At 46.1% G+C, this 13,387-nt stretch overlaps 1 protein-coding gene across 1 annotated transcript in view; it reads left to right on the top strand.

The window, feature by feature from the left end:
- LOC107122871 (S phase cyclin A-associated protein in the endoplasmic reticulum-like) overlaps nucleotides 1-11,141 on the top strand; it is a gene marked incomplete at its 3' end in the record, with an annotated part of 63,010 nt that extends 51,869 nt beyond the window's left edge. The window contains exons 10-14 of the mRNA XM_015426012.1: nucleotides 2,125-2,387; nucleotides 6,710-6,937; nucleotides 7,814-7,978; nucleotides 9,771-9,846; nucleotides 11,007-11,141. Coding sequence (XP_015281498.1) covers nucleotides 2,125-2,387; nucleotides 6,710-6,937; nucleotides 7,814-7,978; nucleotides 9,771-9,846; nucleotides 11,007-11,141 — 867 coding nt within the window. The remainder of the gene's footprint in view (nucleotides 1-2,124; nucleotides 2,388-6,709; nucleotides 6,938-7,813; nucleotides 7,979-9,770; nucleotides 9,847-11,006) is intronic.
- Between the last annotated feature and the right edge of the window lie 2,246 nt (nucleotides 11,142-13,387).

Genomic DNA, 13,387 nt, shown 5'->3' with positions numbered 1-13,387 from the left:
TTGTGAGGAAGGGGAAGGGAAAGGAGATTGTAAACTATTCTGTGAGTGAAGGGTGGGGTATAAATCCAATCTCTTCTTCCCCTTTTGATCAATAGAAAGTAAATGAAGGCCTGACCTGGACAGCCCCAGGGTAGCTTGATCTCATCAGATCTTGGAATTTATTTATTTATTGGCTCTATACCCCGCTAAGCAGGGTCGGCCCTGGCTAGAATTTGGATGGGAGACTTCCAAGGAATACCAGGGTCGGGCAATGGCAAACCACCTCTGAACGTCTGTTGCCTTGAACACCCTGCGGGGTCGCCATAAGCCGGCTGTGACCCGACAGCGAAATTTTAAAAAATGCCTCCTCTTCGGAATCCTGCTCGAGATGGCTTACAATTGCAACACAACCCATTTAAAAGAGTGGTTAACACGTGGAATTCATGGCCACAGGAGGTGGTGGCGGCTACAAGCACGGACGGCTTCAAGAGGGAATTGGATAAACCTATGGAGCGGCGGTCCATCAGTGGCTATTAGCCACAAGGTCTAGATAGGAACTCTCAGGCTGGGGCAAGTGATGCTCTTGGTGCTTGGGGGGGGGGCAACAGCCTGAAGTTGACGCCTATGCTGGCCCCACTGGTAGACCTCCTGATGGCACCGGGTATTTTTGGCCAGTGTGTGACAGAGTGTTGGACTGGATGGGCCACTGGCCTGATCCAACATTGGCTTCTCTTATGTTCTTAAGAGCAGAGCTTTTGCAAGTATTATTCTATGCTGTGGTGGTTGTTGTTGCTGGTTTTTTTGTATATGGGTTTGCAAGGGTTACATGCCAATAAAGGTAACTGGACTTGGGAGTAAGAGCAGAGGTCCATCAGTGGCTATTAGCCACAAGGTATAGATGGGAACTCTCAGGCTGGGGCAAGTGATGCTCTTGGTGCTTGGGGAGGGGGGCAACAGTGGGAGGGCTTCTGGTGTCCTGGCCCCACTGCTGGACCTCCTGATGGCATCTGGTATTTTTGGCCACTGTGTGACAGAGTGTTGGACTGGATGGGCCACTGGCCTGATCCAACACTGGCTTCTCTTATGTTCTTATGTTCTTAAAAACAAGCCGTTAAAATTATCCATTGGACATAAGCAGCATAAAAAACTATCCATAAAGCAGTAGTGGACGTTTTAAGAAGCTGGTAAGAGAAACCCTCTCGTTAAAAGCCTTAGAAAAGCGGGTAGTTAAAAGCCTGAGTAAAATGGCGGGGTTTGGCCCAGTGGCTAAAAGAAAAAGGTAAGTCCCAAGCAAGCCTCCAGGGGGAGGACACTCCAGAGGTGTGGTGCCACCACAGAAAATGCCCCGTCACCTCTGAAGGCGGGGCACAGAGAACAAGGCTTGAGAGGCGGAGCTTAACTGGCAGGCTGGTTAACACGGGGAGGAGACTCCGCATCCAAACTTGCACCGTAAGATCTTTTTGCTTGAATAATCTGTAATAGGGGGCAAGTGATGCTCTTGGTGCTTGGGGAGGGGGGCAACAGTGGGAGGGCTTCTGGTGTCCTGGCCCCACTGCTGGACCTCCTGATGGCATCTGGTATTTTTGGCCACTGTGTGACAGAGTGTTGGACTGGATGGGCCACTGGCCTGATCCAACACTGGCTTCTCTTATGTTCTTATGTTCTTTAAAACAAGCCGTTAAAATTATCCATTGGACATAAGCAGCATAAAAAACTATCCATAAAGCAGTAGTGGACGTTTTAAGAAGCTGGTAAGAGAAACCCTCTCGTTAAAAGCCTTAGAAAAGCGGGTAGTTAAAAGCCTGAGTAAAAAGGCGGGGTTTGGCCCAGTGGCTAAAAGAAAAAGGTAAGTCCCAAGCAAGCCTCCAGGGGGAGGACACTCCAGAGGTGTGGTGCCACCACAGAAAATGCCCCGTCACCTCTGAAGGCGGGGCACAGAGAACAAGGCTTGAGAGGCGGAGCTTAACTGGCAGGCTGGTTAACACGGAGAGCAGACTCTGCATCCAAACTTGCACCGTAAGATCTTTATGCTTTAATAATCTGTAATAGTTCTAAAGCAAGATACAATGGTGCGTCCTGTCCATGTATAAATAGCTGTACTGAATCAGGTTTGCAATGTCTTGGCTTTTTGACAACCTGGCACAGAACGAAAGGATGCCGAAGGTTGGGAAACGGTCCAGCGCGGGAGGCCGGTGAGATCCAAATCCTCCACTCTGGCAGTGAAAACAGTTTCGTCCACGGAACTGTCCAAGTTGCAAGATGACAGCAACAAAGAGAACGTCATCCTCCGGCTGGCGCAGAAGAAGCAGCAGGGTCCGTTGACTGAAGACGCCGTATCTAAAAACGTAGACCCCATCCTGAAAGAGTCTGGCTCCTTGTATGAGCACCCTCTTGCAGAAAGGACTCAAGTAAGTGAGATTTCTCTGGGCTTTGCATTTTAAAACTATGTAACATTTGAACTAATATTTCACGTTGACCGTGTGAATGGTTTTCAACATTCTGGGTTACTTTCAGTGGGGCCGAAGTGTGGGTCCCCAACGTGGTGCGCATGGGAGCCATGGCCCCTGCCGACCCCTTTTCCGGCACCTGCCAGGTTCTTTTAGGAAATGGGCAGGGCCAGGTGGGGCTTTCTTCGTCTTCTTTATTATTTAGTTTTCTTGTCATCTTCCAACTTTGGGCATAAGTCATTCTGGCCATTGTAATCAAATACCATAGCAATGTTCTTTTTGTTACGTTCACTTCTTCCATTTTAAGACTCAGAAGCAATATTTCTGGTGCCAGATTTGATTGGCTGTGCAGATTTTTAAAAACATGGCTTTTGCAGCCGCTAACACCTGTCGCTATGTGACTGAAGTTAAGCTATGGTAGCTATTTTGTGGCCGGCTCCACCTCCAGTCTGGTGTAGCTGTGAAGAGCGCGGACTCTAATCTGGGAGAACCGGGTTTGATTCCCCACTCCTCCACATGCAGCCACTGGTGTGACCTTGTGTCAGTTGCAAGTTCTCTCAGAGCTGTTCTCTCAGGAGCAGTTTTCAAACAACTCTCTCAGCCCCACCTACCCCACAGGGTGTTCGTTGCGGGGGGGGGGAGAGGATAGGAGACTGTAAACTGCTCTGAGACTCCGAATGAAGGGCGGGGTATAAATCCAATCTTTTCTTCCTCTTCGTCCTGCGGCAGCCATTTTTTTGTCCGCGCCCACCGCACTGCTGGAATTCCAGTGGCGCCCGCAGGCTCAAAAACTTTGGGTACCACTGGTCTAAAGTACTATCCCAAGACCATTGTATGACATCTAGCTATACAAATTGAAGGCCCTGTTGGAGATGTACTTAAGTAAAATTTAGGCAGCAGAATGTGCATGACCGTTAGATTCCGACAATTATCATCGAGTTGTTACGGTAACTGCCGAAACAATGCGTTGTAGATGTTTCCATTTCTGCGAGGACATTTCCTCCAGCAGTAAATGCGTTGATGTCTTTACCAATATTATCTGGCGAGCATGAGGATTGATTTTGGGAGGGAACAGCACTCTATTGATTCTTCTCCCCGCCCCATCAGTGGCAGTGACAACATTATAAACATATAAACATTCCAAAAGCAAGGGGGGAGATTTAACAATATGGAGCCCTCTTGGCTTCCATCCACACAGCTTCCCCCATTACTAAATGATTTAAGTCTCTCTCTCTCTCTCTCTCTCTCTCTCTCTCTCTCTCTCTCTCTGCATTCGCAGTTCTAGCTGGCACAAGCATAAATGGGTTGTACAGTCAGTCTCATGCTGAGGATGGCTAGGAGTCCCCCAGCAGCCGTCACCCTGTTCAGCTATCAACTGTGTCTTTCAAATGCATAGACAGAACCTGCTCAGGGAAGCTTGTGGAAGGCAAAGCCCCATTCACAAGTTACAGGGAATGCACTAGGCTGCCAAGTGGGGGTGGGGGTGGGGGTAAACCCCTGCTTCGGAGGCCCGATTTCTGCCGCTGCGGAATCGGGCCCCGGGGGGGGAACTCCGCCCCCCGAAGCGTAGCGTGGCTGCGTCACCAGAGGTGACACAACCACAGCAATCATGTTGGGGGCATGGCCCCGATCGCCGGAGGGAAAACTCTATGGTTTTCCCTCCGATGATCGGGGCCACGCCCTCAACGTGTTCGACATCGCGCGTCACTTCCGGTGACATGCTGGCGGCGCGCACGTGCACGCATCAACGGACAGCTTCTGGGGCCCAGCAAGGCTCCCCCACCGGTAAGAAAAATCAACTTAGCAACCCTAGAATGCACATACAATCTGTGTATGGCGTATACTTGATTTGCCTTCATTTGTGCGTTGAGTCATTCTCATGTTACGTCCAACCCACATACGGCTAAACGTGTGATCAAAACTGCACGTTTTCCCCGATGTCGATTCCCAGGTTCGTTTGTAAAGCGAATGCATGTCGGCTGGTTCTTACAGACAGGTGTACACACGTGCATGCAGGATGTCCCTGCGTTCACTGTAGGTTTGCCAACTTCCAGGTGGTGGCTGGAGATCGTCCGCTGTTACAACAGAGATCAGTTCACCTGGAGAAAATGGCCACATTGGAAGGTGGACTCTATGGCATTATAACCGATTGAAGTCCCTCCCCTCCCCAAACCCCACCCTCCGCAGGTTCCACCCCCAAAATCTCCAGGTATTTCCTGACTCGGAGCTGGCAGCCGTAGGTGAAGAACTAAAATGGAAGTGTGACAATTTATCTTCAAACCTTTTGTGTTTGAGCCTGGCTAGAAAGAGCTGTGTTAGCCATACATCCATTGAATCTGCTCCACTCGTTTTTTAAAATTCCAAAGTTGTGTTTTTTTTAACTGAATTTATTTGTAGGTTTTTATGTTACAAAAAGAAGCTGCGGATATGAGCACCGCAACCCTAGAGTCGGATTCGACTGGCTTTCGAGCAAGGGAACCTTTACCTTTACCTATGTTACAAAAACAAAAATACAGTACATAACTATTTTTTTGGAGTTTACGTTAAACATTCTTTCCAAACCATTCGTTAACTCTATACCATCTTTTTTGAAAAGCTTTTCCATCTTTTCCTGAAAGTATCATATTCAATTTATCCATTTCTGCAAGTTCAGATATTTTAGTAACCAACTCTTCTCTAGTGGGTAGTTTCTCTGCCTTCCAACGTTTAGCAACAAGAATTCTGGCTGCGGTAAGGATATATGACAAAATACATGTATCATCACGCCCAAACCCTTCTGGTATTATATTTAGCAAATAAATTTCTGGTAACAAATGTAAATCTATATCCATAATCTCTAATATTAGCTGTTTAATGTCTTTCCAACATTTATAAATTTTCTCGCACCGCCACCACATGTGGAAGAATGTACGTATGTTATTTTTGCACCTCCAACAGTTTCTTGATACCTATTTGTACCCGAAGTCGCTCCCCTCCCCAGATCCCACCCTCTGCAGGTTCCACCCCCAAAATCTCCAGGTATTTCCTGACTCGGAGCTGGCAACCCTAGGTCACTTTAACATGTGAAGAGCTAAAATGAAAGTATGACAGTTTATCTTCAAACCTTTTGTGTTTGAGCCCGGCTAGAAAGAGCTGTGTTAGCCATACATCCATTGAATCTGCTCCAGTCGTTTTTAAAAAGTTTTTGAGTATACTCCTTGAAACAATGACATGGTTTTCCTTCATTCTGCTCTTGAAAATGTATTTTACTTTGCATATGAGTAGAGGCCCAGTGTAAGTAGGCCTTCACAAAATAAATATCCCATCACACTGTCTTATAAATTATTTTTGTCAACCTTCCTTTTTTAACAAGTCCTGGTTCTGACCTGGAAGTTAAATTTTAATGTGCTGGTTTTGAAGTCCTGCTCTTTCTAAAGGGTTTTTATTGGGTATTATTAGAGAAGGCAAATGAATATTTTTATGAGCTATATAGTTTTAAATGCGCTATAGCTAAATATCACTGCATTGCTTCTGGAGCATTACGTTGTAAAGGATTTATTGGGCATTAGATTCCCTTGGTTTATATTTAAGAAGGGCATCTAGAAGTCATTGAAGGAAAACTTTCTGTTAAACAGGGCAAATTTATGGCCAGGCAGAATGTGCTTGATCTTCCAGTGGGTCTGAAGGGGAGCATTCTGGGAAAGACGGGTGTAGGCAGAGCTGAAATAAAAGTGAAATAGTCTAAATAAGTGTTGGGGGAGAGGGAGATTAAGGAAGAACTGGGAGAGTGAACATCAGAAGAGCCCTGCTGGATCAGACCAGTGGTCCATCTAGTCCAGCATCCTGTTTCAAACCATTTCCTCTGAAGGGCCACCAAGCAGGCCTAGGGGTCAAGGCCTCTGTGAAAGCTTTGTGGTAGTTTTGTGACAGGTATCCCCTGGCAACCAGCAAGGGTGGGGTGGGGGGCTTCCGGCAGCAAGCTAAGGCCTAGGCCTTTGTTGCCAGCAACTCAGTGATGTCGCTGCCGGTGCACACCAGAAGTGACATTATCAAGTCACTGGCGACATGGGGACGCTCTGGTGTTCGGGCAAAAACTCTGTGGTTGAAGCCATTTTTACCACAGAGTTTTTGTCCCGATACCAAAGCGTCCACGCATTGCCAGTGATGTGATGACATCACTTCTGTCGCAAGCCGGAAGTGGCGTCGTTAGCAACAGAGTCGCAGGCCCCCCTCGGACCAGCTGATTGGCACTGCAGGCAGGGGCTCCAGAGCGGAGGATTAACCCCACACGTGTCTTGTCTTAGTTCACAGGCCGTGTACTAGAGGACATCAAGATCTCTGACAACAAAGGCTCACAAGAGGGTTCTCTGCAGTCATCATCTGACGTGCCTGTGGTTCTCATTGACACCGAACACGTTGCGAAAAATCCACAAGCGGACACAATCATCTCTGCCACTTCCCGTAGTGACGAGGAGACTCAAACAGAAAGAAACAAGATGGAGAACGAAATGGACCCCGCTGATATTTCCAACGTGAGCGCTAGCACGTTGTCAAGAGCACTTGAGATTCCGAACGCGTTTTGCCAGATTTGACATTTGGTCATGATTCTGTGTTACGGAGGAACAGAGCATTGACCCATTGGAGGTTGGGTCAGTTTTCTGTGGCTCAGACTGAGCGTGGTAGGCCAAAGTGAACTGATTACAACATGGGATATAGACAAGATGGGCAGGCCTGCTGTCTCTTCCCCCCCCCCCCCCTCTTTTTGGCAACCCTTCCTACGCAGCATGGTGGGCACTGCCACAAAATGGCTGCCGCAGATGGTGGAGCCAGTCACAAAATAGCCACCACAGGTTACCTTCAGTCACACAGTGAAAACTGTTGTGATATGGTGGCAGTTGCTGCCAAAGCTTTTTTAGAAGCTGCACAGCCAATGAGAAACCTTGTTGGGAGAAGCCCCGCCTAGCCTTTACCTTCAGTCACACAGTGAAGACTGTTGTGATGTGGTGGCAGTTGCTGCCAAAGCTTTTTTAAAAGCTGCACAGCCAGTGAGAAACCTTGTTGGGAGAAGCCCCACCTAGCCTTGCCCACTTTCTGAAAACACTTGATGGGCACCATGATTCCCACGGGTACTGTATTGGGGACCCGTGTATTAGTATGTGTTTTTGTAGTGCTTCTGTCCCTTGTGTCAATACTACCACAGACAGGTTATGAAGCAAGGAGATATTTACAAGCATGAAGTAACTAAAGCCCCCTGCCCAAAAAAACCCTAGAGGCAATTACCTAGACTTAATTAATCCTCAAAGATTCAATTGGTTGAAAAAGAACATTATCGTATAAAAATTATGTGATCCCACAGCGATAACGTACTTCCAGCTTCTCAGTCCAATTCTCACTTTCGGTTTTTCTAGTCGATGGCAGAGGTTCTCGCGAAGAAGGAGGAATTAGCCGATCGCCTGGAGAAGGCCAATGAAGAAGCCATTGCCAGCGCCATTGCTGAGGAAGAGCAGCTGACCAGAGAGATCGAAGCTGAGGAGAACAACGACATTGAAACAGACAATGACAGCGACTTCTCTGTTGAGTTGCCAATTTTGTTTTGAATTGAATAACTGTTGAATTTGTGTTTCCAGGGCAAAGTCAGAACTTGATAGGAAACAAGTTTTTGTCGTGTTCCTGAGGCACAAAATGGCAGCGCAATAGCGAGAACATCTGTATAAACCTTGAATTCATGTTTCCAAGGCAAAGTCAGAATCTGACAGGAAACGTACATTTTTGTTGTGTTCCTGAGGTGCAAAATGGCAGTACAGTAGTATGAACCTTGACTCTGTGGGGAATTTCACATTACCCAGTTTCACCCGGTTTCAAGCCGGTAATGATCCGTTTTGAAGTGAACCGGTATAGGGCTGCCATTTCACACATGGCTTTCCCCTTCCGGTAAAGAGCTGGATCTGAAGTGGTTTGCCATTTCAGACTGCACAGCTTTTTCCCGCTTTCCCCCCACCGTTTTTCGCCTGTGCGGGTGATCTCCGGCTTTTTTTTTTTAACGTTCACTTTAGAGCGCTATAGTGCTATAGCAGTATAACAAAACACCCCATGAGTTCCAATGGGATCGATATAATGCTATTCCGTTATAGTGTTATAGCGTTATAGCGCTATAAAGCAAACTTCCCAAAAAAAAGGGCGGAGATTGCCCGTGCGGGCGAAAAATGGCGGGGAAAAGCGCATCGGAACCGGGAGAGGAAACTGAGGAATACTTGGAAGCGGTTGACAGGTAAAACGCTTCAGCCCCCTTTCCTAAACAGGACAGAAGCAATTGTGTATGAAATGACAAACATATTCCGGAAGGGAACCAGTTCTCATACAGTTCTGTCTGAAATGACAGACCAGAAAGCGTTTGGGAACCGTTCCTCTTCTGGAATATATCGCCTGTCTGAAATTCCTCTGTGTTTCCAAAGCAAAGTCAGAATCTGACAGGAAACGTGTTTGTCATGTTCCTGAGGTACAAAATAGCAGTGCAGTAGCTAGAATATATGTATAAACTGGAGTATGGTTGCTGGGGAGTTAGCATGTCCTAGAAAAATAAAACAAAAAAAATCCACTAGCACCTTCAAGACTATCAATATTCATTTTGATATGAGCTGTCATGAGCCAAAGTTCACTTCCTCAGGTAACAGAAATATGCCAGCTATAATACAGATGCTTTGATTGGATTGGCTGGTACGCATCATGACACATCAGAAGTGTTCAGAATACCACCACATTCATAAGTCCCATTTGCATAAGTGGGAGTTGACAATGTGTCTAAAGCTTTTCTGTTGGAAACTGTGGGACTTCAAAGCACCACAGTTTGATTGGTTCGTGTATATTATGAGGCACGCTATGATCAACTGCCATTTTTCAAAGTAGGACAAGATGGAAAAGAGAGAGATTATCACGTGCCAGATTTTTTAAGCCTACTACTGTATATTGAGGGCCCTCACAAAAGGTGCCATCACAAAATGGCTGCTGTGGGAGACAGGACCAGTCACAAAATGGCTGCCACAGAGGGCATTACAAAACATTAGGCGATTGCAAGCCAAGCATCTTCCTCTGCTGGGGACACTCTTTTGAAATGGCATGCCCTACAGACCCAAAGGCTCTTGCTTCGTTGAGGGTTGAAGGATAGCCCAGCATTTGCTCTTTGTTTTGGGGAAGTGACAGTTTGCTGAATGGGCATCAGGAGACCTGTTGGTTGGTGTCACATTGGGGAGTCACTTCCCTATATTAATTATTCTGGTCACTGTTCATCGTGTGTGTGGAGTTGTAGGTTTAAACTTCAGGCTTCTAATGTTCTGTTTCCGGTTTCCGTTCCACATTGTGTAATTTTAGGCCAGCATGGGCAGTGGAACCATATCTTTCTGTGGCATTTCCATGGACTGGAATGACGTCCTAGCAGATTATGAAGGTAAACATTTTCGTATAGAAATAGGGAATAACGCCATTGGATCTCAAGTCTTGAGAAGTCCTATTCCTCCCACCCACCCAAAACATGCTTAGAAGAGCGTTCTTATCCTCCCTCTCAATCAATCAATTTAATAGTACGGTCATTGACCAAATACGTAAAAGAACCAAAAAGACATCAGCCGGTAAAACAGTAAAATGCATACAGACGCTATCCAGAATATCAAACATTAAAATGTTAGGAATAAAATTAAAATATTATTAGATAATTAAAAAACTCTATTTAAGTACAATATTCACTATCTAACTGCTAATAGCTTGTCTCCGGATTTTGATTGCCTGCATGGCAAATTTTGCCATGTTTAAAGTAGTTTCCTGCTCTTTGTCAGCCAGCAACTTATCTAGGTAAAATCTTTCATTTCTCCCAGGAAATCGAGAACAAGTCGGGGTTATGTAAATGTCTCTAATATTTTGATACATTTTACATTCGAACTGCACATGTTCCCTCGTTTCTACCTTCCCCTCTCCACTGATACACAATCTTCCCTCATAAGGTTGTCTTTTGTATTTGCTTTCTAAAACTGCAGATGGAAGCATATCGGCTCTGAGCAGGGTAAATGCTCTTCTATAGTCAGGTTTATCTAAGTTTTGTAGATATACCATTGGTATTACCTTATTTAAAGTGTGGTCATCCAGCCACACCCACCTTTTGCTTGTTATTCTGTTTACCTTGTTTGTTGTCCAAACCCAGAGCTTTTTTGTAGAAGGAACTCCTTTGCATGTTAGGCCACACACCCCTAATGTAGCCAATCCTAATGAGTTCCTGCTGTTGGGTGTGGCCTATTATGCTAATGAGTTCCTGCTGGGCGTGGCCAACTCAGGAGCCAGTGGGAACTCCGTTCCTGTGCGTTCCTGCCCAAAAATAGCCCTGGTGTTACCTTATTTAGTCCCACCCTTCCTGGCAGATGTCGCTTTATGAAGTCCAAATCATGTTGCCTTTCAACTCCCATGATTCTTTGCTTAACAATTTTTTTTACTCAATTATAATCCATATTAATCAGGAATTGCTTAGAAAGTCCGTAATAGCCCTCCCTCTCAGTTTGTGCATCGGTAGATACGTGGTTGGAGCCTAACTTTTATTAACGTGATCTTTTTCACGTGCAGCTCGTGAATCATGGCGTCAGAATAACTCTTGGGGTGACATAGTGGAAGAAGAACCGGCTCGTCCGCCTGGCCACGGGATACACATGCATGAGAAACTCTCCTCGCCTTCTCGCAAGAGGTCTTCCATTTTTGAATGTTTGATTAGAATAGTCTTGGTAGAATCGTGTGTCGTCATTGTGATAAGATAACGATTATTCTGAAGTGACTGTGGAGCGAAAGCTTTATAGGGGTGTTCCAGTCCCAGAATAAATAAGAGAAGATCTTCATTTGCTGCCCATAGAAAAACTACTGTGCTGCAGAGAAGTACCCTACCTTGTCTTTGTTATTTATTTTAATTTATTTACTTCAGTTATACTTTGCTTTTCCCCCCCATGGGGATCCAAAACGGCTCACATCCTTCTTCTGTCATCCATTTGGTGTAGTGGTAGTGGTTAGGAGCGCGGACTCTAATCTGGGAGAACCGGGTTTGATTCCCCACTCCTCCACATGCAGCTGCTGGTGTGGCCTTGGGTCAGTTACAAGTTCTTTCAGAGCTGTTCTCTCAGGAGCAGTCCTTGAAAGAGCTCTCTCAGCCCTGCCTGCCTTACAGGGTGTCTGTTGTGGGGAGGGGAAGGGAAAGGAGTAAGCCCCTCTGAGACTCCCTCAGGTAGTGAAGGGCGAGGTATAAATCTAATTCTTTCTTCTTCATCGTATCCTCAGAACAACCCTGTGAGGGTAGGTTAGGCTGAGAGTCTGTGACCGGTCCAAGGCTGCCCAGTGTTACAAGATTTTGTAGCAAAACAGTGAGGAGAACAAGGTGTAATCTCAAAGTTTACCACTTCAGCTCTCATCTCAACCACAGTTAGCAGCCTCAGGCTAGCCATTCTGTCTCACCCACTAGACACAGAGCAATGTAGGTGTATACAGGGCTCATTTTGTAGCAGGTACTCATTTGCATATTAAGCGACACCCCCCTAATGTAGCCAATCCTCCAAGAGCTTACAGTAGCTCCTGTAAGAAGAGCTCTGTAAGCTCTTGGAGGATTGGCTACATTAGCGGTGTGTGGCCTAATATGCAAAGGAGTTCCTGCTACAAAAAGAGCCACATTACCTCCATAACCACTACGCAGCTGCACAGCTATTCAGCAGCTGCTTGAGTTGGACAGTGGCAAGAAGATCTGAGTGTTCATTTGACTTTTTCAAAACTTTCCTCCGCCTCTATAAAACCCCTACTGTGTTTCGCGCCATGCGACCTTTTCTCGAGGGCGATTAGCAGTCAAACATTACGATAACAAATCTACATGTATTTATAGACAGTCTAACAGCCATTTCAAACAGGAAACGCTTTTTTTGGGGCATCGCAGACGTTCTCCAAACAAACACCTAACCTTTTCCTGTAGTATCAGTTCAGTTTGATCAGTTCGTTTATTTGCATCAAGCATAGGTCATTGCGCAGACGTTCTCCAAACAAACACCTAAACTTTTCCCGTAGTATCAGTTCAGTTCGATCAGTTCAGTTTGTTTATTTGCATCAAGCGTAGGTCATTGCGGAAGCGAAGGCCGAATGCACGAATTCTCAGCACAAGGAATGGCTGTGTCTTTCGGTGATTTACTACTTAATTTCTCAGCCGCTTTAGCAAAGGCTGCTTGACTTGAGGCTTAAGAACACATCAAGATCAGTCAGGAGATAATAAAAGATCTGGGCCTGTGTGAAGTCCAGCACTGATAATTTTTTTCCCAGATAACATCCTCTAGGGCAGTGTTTCTCAACAGGTGAGGTAGGTGGGGGTCACGCCAGCAGCTGCATGTGGAGGAGTGGAGAATCAAACCCGGCTCTCCCAGATTAGAGTCCGCGCTGTACACCAAACTGGCCCTTGGGAACATATGGGAAGACTTGGTGAAGGGGACAGATAGTCCTGCAAGAGAATCACAAGAGGGTCTTATATAACATCAGTGACATCAGTTATAACGTCACATAACATCAGTTTCGCAACACTGACACGACCACGTCTGAAAATGATAAAACAGTGTCTCTCTGATTGCTTTTTGACAATGCATTAAGAACGTTTGGCTTGGACCCAAAGAACCAGGCATGCCGAACACCCGTTTTGCTGTTACCGCCAAGCCGCAAACGATAGTTTGCGATCTTCCCTACATATCTTTGGTCCCAGTCCATGGTTCTTAATCTCAGTCGGTATCCTGCTTGCGGGAAACAAGACTGGCTATGGTTTGTGATTCCATTGTAGCAACAGTCAGCAGTTTTTATGGGTCTGGAAGTCTTCAACTAACTGGCTACGCATAAGCGCATGAGCCCAAAGATCGGTTTGATAGCGACAGACCACACTGAGGCCCAAATGATGCCTGGCTGGCTGAGACGCTGGGGTTGTCTTGAATATCAGACTT

The sequence above is a fragment of the Gekko japonicus genome, unplaced genomic scaffold (assembly GCF_001447785.1).
Source record: "Gekko japonicus isolate JY-2015 unplaced genomic scaffold, Gekko_japonicus_V1.1 scaffold4587, whole genome shotgun sequence".
Taxonomy (NCBI): Eukaryota; Metazoa; Chordata; class Lepidosauria; order Squamata; family Gekkonidae; genus Gekko; species Gekko japonicus.
Note: the sequence above shows the minus strand (reverse complement) of the source record. Positions and strands in the feature narration are given on the sequence as shown.